Here is a 13,623-nt window from a genome sequence, read left to right as displayed (position 1 = left end):
TTGAGTCCATTCTATAGCATCCTCCAAAGCAGCCCTCCAATCTCTGCTTGCATGCCTCACTAGGCAAGACACGCCCAGTTCTTCAGGGAGCCCACCACCCTGGAGCGGCTCTGCCTGTTGGGGCGTTCTGGTCCAGCCGCACGCAGTCATTTCCCTCCTGCCTTCTTGTTTCTCCTCTGCTCCCTGTGCCCCAGCTGAGGGGTACTCCTTCTTGATGGCTCAATCACGGATCCTGAACTTACTGAGCACCTACTGTATGCCAGGTCTTGTCCATGCTGAGACAGATCAGATGGATCGGTTTTCAAGGAGCTCAGGGTCTGCAAACAAAATTTACCCTACTGTGTTGAAGTATGGGACCTAAGAGGAGGTCGCGACTGCTTTGTCCTGGGATTGATGGGGGGGCCACTCATAGGTAAGTTTTCTTGGAAGAACACCTCAGAGGGCAAAGCTGGGAGGACAGGCCTTCCATACAATACAGAAGGCTCTCCTCTTCCCATGCTGTCTCCCCCTGTGGTCCTGGCTCCTGCTAAGCCCAGAAATCTAGAGAGGACAGCAGAGGCTAAGACAACCTGGAGGCTGGATCAGGCAGAGCTGAGGAGTGGGAGGTGTTACCCTGTGAACCTGGCAGTCTGCCAACCAACCAGCCTTCATGGGGCCGTGTGGGGCCTAGCCCTGTGTGTGACTCCCCTGCAGGAGAGGTCCAGAGGAGGAGCCAGGCCCTGATGCAGGCAGCCACCATCTAAGCTCACACAGATTGCTTATAGGACAGTGTGCTAACCTGGGAGGCAGACCTAAACTCTGGACTCCATTAGACAGCTGGGCCAGAGGGTAGGAAAGGCCAGGGGCCTGGCCAGGCTGAGAAGCTGCTGCCCAGTGGACCCTTGCCATGGCCTTGGGATCCTACCTGTTGTTCTTTGATGGTTCTGGTAGGATGAAGTCTGGAGGCCAGAGCAGAGGCAGCAGCCCAAATTTCATCAAACACATACAAATAACAGAAGGCACTCGGGTGCTAAAGTCCAGAGAAGCCAACATATGGAAACATATGTGTCCATTGCTTTGGACAGATCAGCTTATTTTCTCATTGCCACAACCTTAGGAGGTAGGTATTATCCCTATTTTACAGATTAGCAAATGGAGACTCAAACAGATAAACAAGTTTTTCAGGGTCATGCAGGTAGGCTACAATATAATAGCTGGAGGCAGAAGACTGTCTTTTCAGTACCCAGCAATAAGGTCACTGGGCTTCTCCTTCCACATCCCAGCTGGAAGGGATTCCACCATCCCTGGCTGCAGGGATTGGTGGGGCCTGCAAATCAAGGGCCTCTAGTTGTCTCAGGCGCCACCACCTTTGGCCACCAGGGCTGCTCTGCTATCTTCAGCATTCTCAAGGTGCGGGGGGTTCTCAGAAGGAGCTCAGGCAAACAAAGTCCCGGATGAAACATGAAACAAATGAGTTTTCAGAGCACCCATTTTTGGTCCAAACCCAAGTCAGGCATGGCTACAGCCTCTGCCCAAGGCCATTTGAGAAACCCTCGTAGAGACCCTGCTTCCAGACCTCACACATTTTTGTGGTTCTCCCCCCTCTATTGTTAATAGCATCGATGGACATTTTACCTGCATTATCTTAATTTTTGGGACATCATGATGAGAAAGGAACCATTCTTGTTCCCATGTGGAAGTTGAGGAAACTGAACTCAGGAGAGATGAAGGGCCCCCTTAAGCCCCATGTCTAGTAAGTGGTGGACTTGGGGCATGAACCCAAATAGTTTAACTCAAGACCCACATTCTCTCTCACTAGCTGCTCCTGACGAGGGTCCTATAGGAGTCTGGTCCTGGGAGTCCTGCCTTGCAGCAGTGGGCAGGGATGACTGCCCCCAAGAAGGCTTCTGGAGACCTTCAAGAGGGAGAACATGGACATGACAAGGCAGAAGAGCCTGAGAATTGGTTCACTTGGCAGAAAGGGAAGAGCAGGCCAAAAGCTGTTGGCCATGGCTGCAATTAGGGAGCATGAGGTGGGGATGGGGATCAGGCTGAATTGTGTCTCACAGGGCCTTTGGCAGCCCCCTGGAGAAGGAGGAGGAAGCCTGAACTTTGCTTCTGGTGTCTCTTGGCTCTATGGCCCCAGCTGGGAGAGGAGCTGGGGCCCAGAGCATCTGATTGAAGGGACCTACTCGGGGCTGGCTGGTAGACCCTAGACCCTGAGATTCCCTCCCCAGAGTCTCATTCTTCTCTGCAGGGTGGGGGGAGAGTCATTTCCCCCACCCTTTCTTCCCATTTCCCCCAAAGGCTTCCTTGAACTGTGCAAAGGGGCACATCTGGAGAGACCCAGATGCAGCTGGAAAAGAACCATCTGTGTCTGCCCAATTGAGAAGGGCTAGATAAGTACAAAGAGCAGGCTGGGTGTGGAGGCTGGGTTTGGAGGCTGGATTTCTAATACCAAATCCTTCAGGGGCTCTCTAAAGCCTTTAGAGGGAAAGGAGTAGAGGTCCTTTCTGCGGGCTGTTGGGCACAGGAGAAGAGTGGATGAGGGTGGCAAGGGAAGACTTTCACTCATGCAAATAGATATATATTTTTTAAAGATTTATTTATTTACTTTAGAGAGAGAGTGTGCATGAATGGGGGGAGGGGCAGAGGGAGAGAGAGAATCCCAAGCAGACTCCCTGCTGAGTGCGAAGCCTGACACGGGGCTTGATCCTTGGACCCTGAGATCAGGACCTGAGCCAAAATCAAGAGTCGGCCACTTAACTGACTAAGCCACCCTGGTGCCCCCAAATAGATATTTTTTGAGCACCTATTAATGCCAGGCATTGTTCGAGACACTCAGAATACTGCAGCACATGAGACAGACATAGTCCATGTCCTGCTGGGGCTTATGTTCTACTATCAGAAGACATACTATAAACATGTAATAAAGAAGATAATTTCAAAGAGCAATAAGTGCTATGAAGACAATGAAACAGGGTGATGTAGAGCGTACCTGGGGGATGGGGTTCAACTTTAGTTAGCGAGTGGTCAGGGAAGGCCTCTCTGAGCTGAGACCTGAAAGATGAGGCAGAGGAAGCCATGGGAATATCTGGGGCAGAGCGTTCCAGCAGAGAGAACATCAAGTGCAAAGCCCCCTGAGGTGGGATTTTCAAAGAGATTATAGGTAGTGTGGGTTATTCACAGACTGAGCACTGTCCAATGGGTCAGGAGATGGATTTAGACTTGGCTCTGCCTAAATGTCTCGAGTGTTTTGGAGCAGTAAGCCTGTTTTCTGTAAAATTCCTACCCTAAGCCCCCAAGGAAGAGTTGATTAAATAAAGTAATAAAGGTGAATGAAAAAGACCCTGAGCCTCCCTCCTTCTATTCTTTTCCTCCTGCCTTCTCCATTTTCTGAGGAAGTAGGGGTTTTTCTCTGGGGTCCTAAGGGCAGGGGCTGGGCACAAGACATACTGAGTCTTCAGCAACAGGGCTGGTGGTGGGGTTGAGAGAGGCCAGGGACAAGGGCACCAGCCCAGCTACAAGAGATCCTGCCAAAGGCAGCTGGGCCGAGCCAGTGTGGAATGGTTCAAGGGGGCTCAGGCAAAACTGGATGCAGGAAGAGGCAGGCAGCCGGGGGAGGAACGCCCACCCCTGTGTAGAGGACAGTGGGCTACCGGTCCTTGGCTTTGTGTTAAGGCTCCCCAGTAGCTAGCCCTTTTATAGTGGATGTACAGCCCCCACCACAAATGCTGCTGTCAGGACAGGGGGTGGGGGAGGACTGGACAGGGAAACCAAGGCAGAGTCCTGGCCATTCTGGTTGACACATGGAAAGGGGATGGGTGGGCAAAGCCTGAAACTTTGGGGTTCCAAGAGCACACGTGGCCCACCCACAGGCTTGTAGGAGGCCAGGCCTGCAGCAGCAAAATGAGTTCCAGACCTCACTTGCTACAAGTTCTGCTGTGTTGGAAGTGGTATGGGGATGATCTCATAGGTTCCCGTGTGAGGGGACTAGATGGGGCTGATCCCCAGCAAGAGAGCAACTGTACCCCTTTGCTGCCATCTGGGCCGCTGTGTCCAGCTTGTAGCTTTCCCAGACAGCTCCATGGGGAAGGCATGAATTGGCTAATATTTGATTTTTGGAATCTTTATCTTCGCTTTGCCTACCGCATCGCTTTGTGTCAGCCTCTGAGACATTGGCCGTTGCCAAACACTCCTGGTTCCCTGGTGCCTAGGCGTGGACAGTCTTGACTAAGACCTGCCGCCTTTTCCCCAGCAGAATACCTTTGGTCTTATATGGTTGTCCAGGGGAGATTAAGTGACCCACACAAGGGTCACACTGTAAACCAATGGAGGAAGTTAAAAAAGAAAAAGAAAGAAAAAAGAAAAAGAAAGGAAAACAGATAATGAGAGCTCCTTTTATTAAGCATTCACCACGTGCCAGGTACAGTTCTAAGGGCTTTATATGCTTTACCTTGTTAACCATCACATTGTTGTTAATCCCTTTCTGATGGCTCTAATATCATCGCCATTTTACAGATGGGAAAATAGGCTAAGAGAGGCGAATTGGCTGCCCAAGTACACGGAGCTAGCGAGTGAGTGGAAAGGGACTTGAACCCAGAGAGCCTGACCACAGAGTCTGCACCGGTAACTGCTTCGATCCAGGGAGTTTGTGAGTTGCCTGGGTCTCAAGAAAGGAAAAGCACCTGAGTTGGCTGGGCAGGGCCCTGGGGGAGAGAAGAGGAAAAAACTCTGACTCGATCCTCTGCAGCCCTTTTCCTTCCTCCCTGTTCCATTCTTTTTCTGGAAGGTAATTGCTTGGGGCAGTGACAACCTCCTGGCGAATTACACAGCTGGTTTCCCAGTGAGATTTGTAACAACAACCCCGCCAGCCTGGCAGCCCCCAGCAAGTTCCGGTTTAAGAAACTAATTGCTGGATTGTGTAGTTGGTGCTAAATTGGGTAATTTCTTGGTGACGGCATGCGTGCCAGTTCTTCCATTCCCAGATAGATTTGAGCTGCATCAGAGAATTTGTCATACACGGCACCCTCCCAGACTCCTCCACTCCCCACTTCCCAGCTAGCGCAGGCAATTGCAAAAGAGGCTGCTTCCCTGGGCCCAGAGTTTCACCATCTGGGCGGCCCTCTCTGCCCTGGGATGGTAGATAGATGCCTTGGTGCAGGAAAATGGGGAAAATAGCACCAGCCCCCAGAGTTGTCGTAGGGCTTTAGGGAGCTTCCTTTATTCGGTACTTATCTGACCTTGGACTTGGTACAGACTCAGCACTTACTGCACAGGGGAAAAGGCGAAACCACACTCTGGTTAGCTCTGGAGGTTTTGTTTGTTTGTTTTCCTTTTCTTTTTTGAACAAATTCACTGGCATTACTGTGTTTACTTCAGAATGGCGGTTTAGTAAGGTTGGCTTCTCTGGGCTAGCGACATAGGTCAGAGGAAAGCTAAAGCATTGGGGTGAGGCAGCCCTGGGTGCGACCTCGGGCTTTGCCACCAACTCTGGGACCTGGGCTTCTGTCAGCCTCAGTGTCTTTTTCTGTAAAATGGAAGTGGGGGATAGTATCTATCCCTTGGAATAGTTGTGGGAGTTATATAAGATGGCATAAGTGAAGGGCTTACATTCACCCAACAAACACCTGCCCTGTGCCAAGCATCATTCTAGGGGTTGGGGTAATGCGGTAAGATGGACAGAAATTCCTGCACTTCCATGGAGCTTACATTCTGGTGGGAGAGGCAGACAATCTCCAAATCTCGCCAATTGAAAATGGTAACGGGTATAAGAGCTATACAGGTACCTAGTGCCTTGAGAGCAAACAGCAGGGAGATCTGACCTAGTCAGGGAGGCCAGAGAAAGCTGCCCTGAGGAAGCAACAACGGGGCTGAGATCTGAAGGGTGTGTAGGAGTTAACAAGGCAGAGGTGGGCGGGCAAAGCTTTCTGGACAGGGGGAACAGGTCCCTGATGGGAGGGATCGTGGGACTGCAAAAAGACTGGCCTGTTTGGAGCAGAGGAAGCAAGGGGGAACACGTCGTGAGAGGATTGTTGGAAACGTAGGAAGGGCCGGACCCTGCAGGCCTTGGTGGACAGGTTATGGTGTTTTATCTTAAGAACATCAATAAGCCATTGATGAGTTTTAAACAGAGAAGTGACATGATCAGATTTCTGTTTCCAAGTGGCCATTGGGATTGGAAGCCGGGTAGGGAAGGAAGCAGGGAGACCAGTTAGGAGCTTTTGCAGATGCTCAGGTAGGAGATGGTGTTCTGAGTTAATTGAATTAGTTAGCAGTGCTCTCTACTTACAAATACAGGAAATCTGGCTCACAATGGTTTAAGTAGAGAGGAGTTTATTCCTTACCACATTTAGGGCCGGAGGAAGGCAACTGCTTCTGTTGGTTCCAGGGCTCAATGATTCCAGGACCAGCGTTTCTGTGATTCTCTAGGTCTTTCTCTCCTGTTGGCAAGGTAGTTACCTTAGCTCCAGGCATCATGGTTGTATTCAAGCCTAGAAGAAAGCGGGGGAAGGATGGCACTAGCAGGCTCCACCCCTTTCATCATGAAGGCAAACTACTTCCCGGAAACTGTCAGATTTTTATGCATATATCATTAGCCAAAAGTGAATCGTGTGGCCTCCAGTTACGGGGGGGGGGGGCGCTGGGAAAGGGGAAAGAAGGTTGAGAGTGAGTTTTAGCTAGTCAGTCAACAATGATTTGGTGGATATGGAAATAAGTGGGCAGATCTATTTTTAGGAAGCAAAATCCATAGGACTTGGTGATGGATGGAATTATGAGTCCCCTCCTAGCTCGTTTTGGCTTCCGATCACTTAGTAATAGGGTGGCAGCAGGAGAATGTGGTGGTAAGCCATACTATATAGGAGGAAGACTATACAATTCAATCTACATCAATGAAATCTTTTCTTTAGGAAATCCATAAATTGGGTATCTCCTTCCCTCGTTAATTTGTATTTGATTACAGTTTAGTATTTGGACAGTGGGGATTTTGGAAATCCAAAATAAAGGCTTCACAGGAGGGATTATATTGTGTAATTTTTAGAGTTTATAAAATGGCTTCATATATATTTTATCATTTAATATTAAGATCCTGGGAGATAGATGAGCAGGCACCATTAGGTCACCTGTCTAGTGTCACACACCTTCTGGTTTCAGAACTTGTGCTTTTTGCACTGGACGGTGCTGCCCTATAGGACATGGGTAAGGGAGGTGGGGGTAGCTCGTTTGGAGAGGAGCAATTACAGGGGCCTGTCTCCCTTGAGACTAGAGCTGGAAGAACATGGATTGATGCTAAAGAGACTGAAGTTTGATAAGCTCTTGATGGAGGCTCAGAGGCTTGGCAGCAGCCCCTGTGCAGGGCGGGGCTGCAGAGTGGGGCGGGGGGCCGGGGGGGGGGAGCCTGGGAATGTCCACCATTGGGAAGCTCCGAGTGAGACTCCAGGTTGATGTGACCACAGACAAAGCAAATGAGATGGTCTGGGCTTTGGCCAAAGTGGACTTCTGTGCTGTGGGTCTTAAACGTGGGTCCTGCCTAGGGCAAGAGGAGGAGGACCATGATGTGGACAAAGGACCAGGCTATCAAAATTTCTCTCCAAAGCAGGGAGATGCTTCCAAGAGCTTTTCCAACAGCTGCTTGTGAGGCCCTCTTGGTCTGAAGTCACCTCTGCTCTTCCGGAGAAGGGAAGTGGGGAAGAACTGTTGTCTAAAGCCAAGCTGTGAGGTCACCCCCGGCTCCCTGCAGGCAAGATAACCAACAGCTTCTTCAGTCCAGGCCACAGGGTGGGCCAGGGACTGGGCGTGTCTCACCCTCTGCTCTATGGAAGATTTCCAGGAGACTCCACAATTCCCTTCATTGTCTCACATCCCTCAGGGTCAGGAAGTTCTTCCTGATGTCTGACTGTGTCTCTTCCACTACTATTAATCATGCCTGCAAAGCTAGCTCTTCTTCCTGACATCCCTGTGTCTAATAATGGCATCATTAGTCTTCCAGTCACGGCTGCTGCAAACTTCAGAGTCGTCTTCCTTCATGACTCTCTCTCTCCCCCACCTCGTCCCAGTATTTGCCGAACCCTAAATGTCTGCTGGAACTCTCACAGCCCACCCCCTAAGAAGTCCTTATTTGCCCACCTCTTCTGCCTTTGTGCTTCCTGTTTCCTCCTCCGGGAATTCTCTCTCCCCCACCACTTTGTCTTTGGAATACATGGCCATCTTGCTTCACAACACGAATGCATTCTTCTCTGGGAAGTCCTCCTCAATTTCCCTCTTTTGGGTCTGGTCTTGTTTTCATCTGAACTAGTGTAATGTTTTGGTACCCCTTTCTAGTCCAGTCATTTATTCATCTACTTGGGGAACATTTATTGAGGGCCTGCTCTGGACAAAGCCCTGAGTTAGGTGTTGGAGATTCAGAGATAATTAGGATATGGTTCCTACCCTGCAGAAGACCACATTCTAGTTGGGGAGACAGAAACTGAAACAGACAATTTCAGTGCAGTGTTATGGTTTCTTTCATGGAGGAACCAAGGGTGTTATGAAAGCCCAATAGAGAGACATAACCCAAAATAAGAGTACAGAAGGTCTTTGAGGGTAGGTGGGGCTTCATCTAAGTAAGTGTTAGCCAGGGGAGAGAGTTGAGGTGAGTAGATGTTGAAGGAGATTCTAGGAGGAGGGTACAGCTTGTGCAAAAATACTGGGACCTAAAATAACCCTGTCGTGTAGGACAGGGTTAGAGTATAAGCCTCTCGATGACAGAGACCACACTTAAATCACCTCTATACACTTCTCACTCGGTCTTGCTTATGGTAGCTGCTCAACAAATTTTGTGGAATGGAATCGTATTTGAGGGCAATGAAAACAAAATTGCAGTGGCTCAGCACCACGGACAGATCACACAGACACCTGCAGTTGGAGGTAGTCCAACCTGTAAGCTCATTTGCATGTATTTGCATAATGAAGCCAACTTCATTTCCCTGGGGGTCCAAAGGCTCTGCATCATGGGGGATCCAATCAGTCCTGGTTTGGGGGGTTGGGAAGGGAAACTGTCAAGGCCAGACACTGGTCCTCTGAGGACTCTGGGACAATCTCTTTCTCCCTTTGCTCACTACCCTTTTCTTTTCCATCAGGAGCCAGTGATCCTGAGCCTTCTGAAGTTAGGATTCTGTCTGGTGGTGGGGATCCTGACACCGAGGATGGGAAACCCCGGATGGTGAGTGGTAGGAATCTGGGAGATGGGGAGTAGATTGAGGTTCTGAAATCAGAATAACTTGGGTTATTCTGGAAGCAGCCTGAAACAGTGGGTATGGAGAGGTTGTGGTTGGGGAGGAAGGAAGGCTGGGTCTCGGAGGTGCTGCTGTCTGGAGTCTTTGAGGCTGTCATCCCTTCCTAGTCAGCAGATGGCCCAGGAGCCTGGTCTGGGATGAGGGAGGGCACCGTCTGCCAGCTCCTCAGAGCTGTCCCTCCTGCTGACACCCCCTCCTGCTGTAGCTCCTGTCCTGGCAGCTCTGGAGTCCTGATCGGAGGCAGTTCTTGCTGAGAGCTGACCTCTCTGTCTTGTAGCCTTGGCAAGCCTGGGATGGGGGCCAGGGGCACTGGTTCCAGTGCTTTCTCTCCATCACCTCCCTGCTCTGCCAGCCCACTGTTCCTGGGAGGAACTCCTGAGTTCCAATCCCAGTGTAGGGTTTATTTATTTTTTTCATTTTTAATTTTTTTTTAAAGATTTTATTTATTTATTTGGCAGACAAAGAGATATAGCGAAAGAGGGAACACAAGCAGGGGGAGCAGGAGAGGGAGAGGGAGAAGCAGGCTTCCCGATGAGCAGGGAGCCCAATGTGGGGCTTGACCCCAGGACCCTGGGATCCTGACCTGAGCCGAAGGCAGACGCTTAACAACTGAGCCACCCAGGCGCCCCGCAGTGTAGGGTTTAGATGCTGCCTTGGACAGCCAGCATTCCTCTTTTTTATGGTTTCTTCTCCCTTGGTGACTCCCCTACCGTGGAATGGGGGTGGCCAATGGGGGTAAAAGGCAAAAAGGGAAATTTTACTGGGGAACACTTGGAACCCAGAAGAGGAAGAGGCAGTCATCTTAGGTTATTCCTTCCTGTCTCAGCCCTGGAGTGGGTGGGTGGGGGCTTGTGGGAGGGAGGAGAATAAGCCTGCAGCCAGATGGAAGGAACAGGGTGTGGAAGGAAGGGGAGGGGGTGGATACGTAGATGAGGGTCCGGTGTTCTGTTTGGTTACTGCTGCTGGAGGCTGTGACCCTGAGGTCTGGCTCTTCACAGCATTGGGGCAGACGTATGGCTCTGGATCAGTTTGCCTAAAGCCAGCTTGTTAAAAAGCTAGTTCACCTAATGACTGCTTTCTTTGAATATATATATATATATATACACGTGTGTGTGTGTGTGTGTGTGTGTGTGTGTGTCTGCTTGGCTATCCTTTTATTTTTGGTAAGCTAAGGATTTTTATTTATTTATTTTATTTATTTTTTATTTTTTAAATATTTTATTTATTTATTTGACAGAGAGAGAGAGACAGTGAGAGAGGGAACACAAGCAGGGGGAGTGGGAAAGGGAGAAGCAGACTTCCTGCCGAGCGGGGAGCCTGATGCGGGGCTCGATCCCAGGACCCTGGGATCACGACCTGAGCCGAAGGCAGACGCTTAACCAACTGAGCCACCCAGGCGCCCCAAGCTAAGGATTTTTAAAAACCCTTTTGGCTGAGGGCATTTTATCTTGTGAATAAGTATCAAATTTGCAGCATTTGACGAATGATGGCATTATTTTGTGCCCTTGTGAGTATCTTTTTTTTTAAGATTTATTTTTTTTAGATTTTATTTATTTATTTGACAGAGAGATAGAGAGCACAAGCAGGGGGAGCAGCAGGCAGAGGGAGAGGGAGAAGCAGGCTCCCCACCGGGCAGGGAGCCCAATGCGGGGCTCGATCCCAGGACCCTGGGATCACGACCTGAGCCGAAGGCAGACGCTTAACCGACTGAGCCACCCAGGCGCCCCCTCTGTGAGTGTCTTTGTCTAGTATGACTGTTTTAAGGCATTTTAAGCTCATTTGGGGAAAGATAGTACTATTACTCACAATAAATTGATACGCATTACCTAAAGGGATACCAGAAAATCTAAGAATAGAGTTTTAGGTGAAGTGGCCTGTTGTTCATTCTGAATCCTTTTTCTCTCACTTCCCCAGGAGGTTCCTGGGGCCTGGCCCCCAACACCATGAAGAACCCTTGCTGAGGCCATGAGGGGTTACCATGGCGACCGCGGTAGCCATCCCCGCCCAGCCCGCTTTGCCGACCAGCAGCATATGGACGTGGGCCCGGCTGCCAGGGCCCCGTACCTGCTGGGCTCCGGGGAGGCCTTCTCCACCGAGCCCCGCTTCTGTGCCCCGAGAGCTGGCCTGGGACACCTTTCTCCTGAAGGGCCCCTGAGCCTGAGTGAGGGGCCATCAGTAGGCCCCGAGGGAGGGCCAGGGGGGGCCGGGGTTGGGGGGGGCAGCAGCACCTTCCCCAGGATGTACCCCGGCCAGGGCCCCTTCGACACCTGTGAAGACTGTGTGGGCCACCCTCAGGGCAAGGGTGCCCCCCGCCTGCCTTCTGCACTCCTGGACCAGTTTGAAAAGCAGTTGCCCGTTCAACAAGATGGCTTCCACACACTCCCATACCAGCGAGGTCCAGCAGGGGCCGGGCCCGGGCCAGGGCCAGCGTCCGGCACTGCCCCGGAGGCCCGCAGCGAGAGCCCCAGCCGCATCCGGCACCTGGTCCACTCTGTGCAGAAGCTCTTCGCCAAGTCCCACTCTTTGGAGGCCCCAGGGAAGCGGGACTATAATGGGCCCAAGGCTGAGGGCAGAGGTGGCTCTGGAGGAGACAGCTACCCTGGCCTGGGCTCTGGAGGCCCCCACACCTCCCACCACCACCATCACCACCACCACCACCACCACCACCAGTCCAGGCATGGCAAGAGGAGCAAGAGCAAGGACCGCAAGGGGGACGGGCGGCACCAGTCCAAGGCCGCTGGCTGGTGGAGCTCCGATGACAACTTGGACAGCGATAGTGGCTTCCTGGCGGGTGGGCGGCCCCCTGGGGAGCCTGGGGGTCCCTTCTGCCTGGAGGCTCCAGACGGGTCCTACCGGGACTTGAGCTTCAAGGGGCGCTCAGGCGGGTCGGAAGGCCGCTGTCTTGCCTGCACTGGCATGTCCATGTCACTGGATGGACAATCGGTCAAGCGAAGTGCCTGGCATACCATGATGGTCAGCCAGGGCCGGGATGGATACCCAGGGGCCGGGCCAGGCAAGGGGCTCCTGGGTCCGGAGGCCAAGGCCAAAGCCAGGACTTATCACTATCTGCAGGTGAGGCTTTGGTGGGGTGGGGCACAGGGTCCTCAACCTTCATCGGTGCTGTCACCCAGGGAGCTATCAGAAGGGTTGGATGGGAGTCAGTTGTCCCTGTGGTGGAGGCCTGGAGGCAGGGAGGGTCTGCCCTGCCTCACTGTGTCACTTTGAGCCCCTTTTGGTTTCTCGCTTTCCCCATTGGTACAATGAAGGGGCCCTTCTATTCTGACATTGCGTGTCACTGCCAGGAAGACTTCCCTTCGACCTGCTGCTTGGACAAGCTGTGCCGGCCTCTGTCTCATGAGCTCGGAGGCAGAATGAGGTTGAGGGTAGGCAGTGGGCAGGACAGCGTGGCACTCCCTGGCTGTAGCTTCCTTTGAGATTGGAGGTCAGCAGTTGGAAAGCAGTTCTCCTGCCCCTAGGCCTTCTCCAGACCTCTTTTCTGCTCCGATCTGGGTGGTCCAGATACTGTTTGAGTATGAAGGTCAGTTATTTCCAGAATGTGCCTCTGCTGGGGTTTGTCATGCTGGGGTGCTTGCAGTAGGACGCCATGAGGCCGTGGAAAAACCCTGGGAGCCTGTCCTGTGGGTTTTCCTGGGCTGGGGACACACTGGTCTGAGCCCCGGATACAACACCAGGGTGGGGCTTCTTGGGAGTGGGTGGTGCAGGTGATAGCTGGCGTGCTGTGCCCAGCCTGTCTCCCCACTTGTACGGTTTCTGCAGATGGGGTGAGGAGCTCTGACCCCTTCTGCTTATGGCGTCCTTACCCATCCTACACTGTCCCTGCTCTGTCTCCTTACTGAGCTGGGGTCAGGGTGCTTCTCGCCATCAACCTTCCTCTTCTCTGCCTCCGGCCCCTCTCCTATACCCCTTAGCTTGCTTTTTTTTTTTTTAAGTTTTATTTATTTAAGTCATCTCTACACCCAACATGGGGCTCAAACTCATGACCCCGAGATCAAGAGTTGCACACTCTTCTGACTGAGCCAGCCAGGCGCCCCCCCTGCCTTGCTTTCTTGAGGCCTGCCATAGGTTTGGGAGGAAAAGTCAATACAAGTTCTGGAAGTCCAGCAGACTTAGAGTGGTCCCCCAAACCCACATGCTACATATTTAATCCACAGTCGTTCACTCGGGGAGCATTTCTTGGGGACTGTGGATGCAACGATGACCCCACAGACATTGCTTGTGAAGAGCTCAGAGGTCGGGGTGGGATAGACAAGGAAGCAGGTAGAATAAAGAGATGAGGCTGTGATAGGAGAGAGCCCTGGGCGCCATGGGAGCACCGAGGAGGCACCCTCACCCACCGGGGATGGTGGCG

General features: G+C 51.9%; 1 protein-coding gene across 7 annotated transcripts in view; it reads left to right on the top strand.

Annotated features, from left to right (window-relative positions):
- Positions 1–13,623, top strand: part of DLGAP3 (DLG associated protein 3) — a 63,106-nt gene that overhangs the window by 12,141 nt on the left and 37,342 nt on the right. For 4 of the 7 annotated variants that reach the window (XM_027600302.2, XM_027600368.2, XM_027600502.2 and 1 more), the window contains 2 exons: positions 9,099–9,181; positions 11,169–12,326. In XM_027600302.2, the coding sequence (XP_027456103.1) occupies positions 11,220–12,326 (1,107 nt within the window). In that variant the 5' untranslated portion in view covers positions 9,099–9,181; positions 11,169–11,219. Of the gene's footprint in view, positions 1–9,098; positions 9,182–10,926; positions 10,986–11,168; positions 12,327–13,623 lie in introns of those variants that run through there. The other 3 variants (XM_027600638.2, XM_027600563.2, XM_027600722.2) reach the window with 3 other exon arrangements.

This window comes from Zalophus californianus, chromosome 4 (assembly GCF_009762305.2).
Source record: "Zalophus californianus isolate mZalCal1 chromosome 4, mZalCal1.pri.v2, whole genome shotgun sequence".
Classification (NCBI taxonomy): Eukaryota; Metazoa; Chordata; class Mammalia; order Carnivora; family Otariidae; genus Zalophus; species Zalophus californianus.
This window is presented reverse-complemented; position numbering and strand designations above follow the sequence as displayed.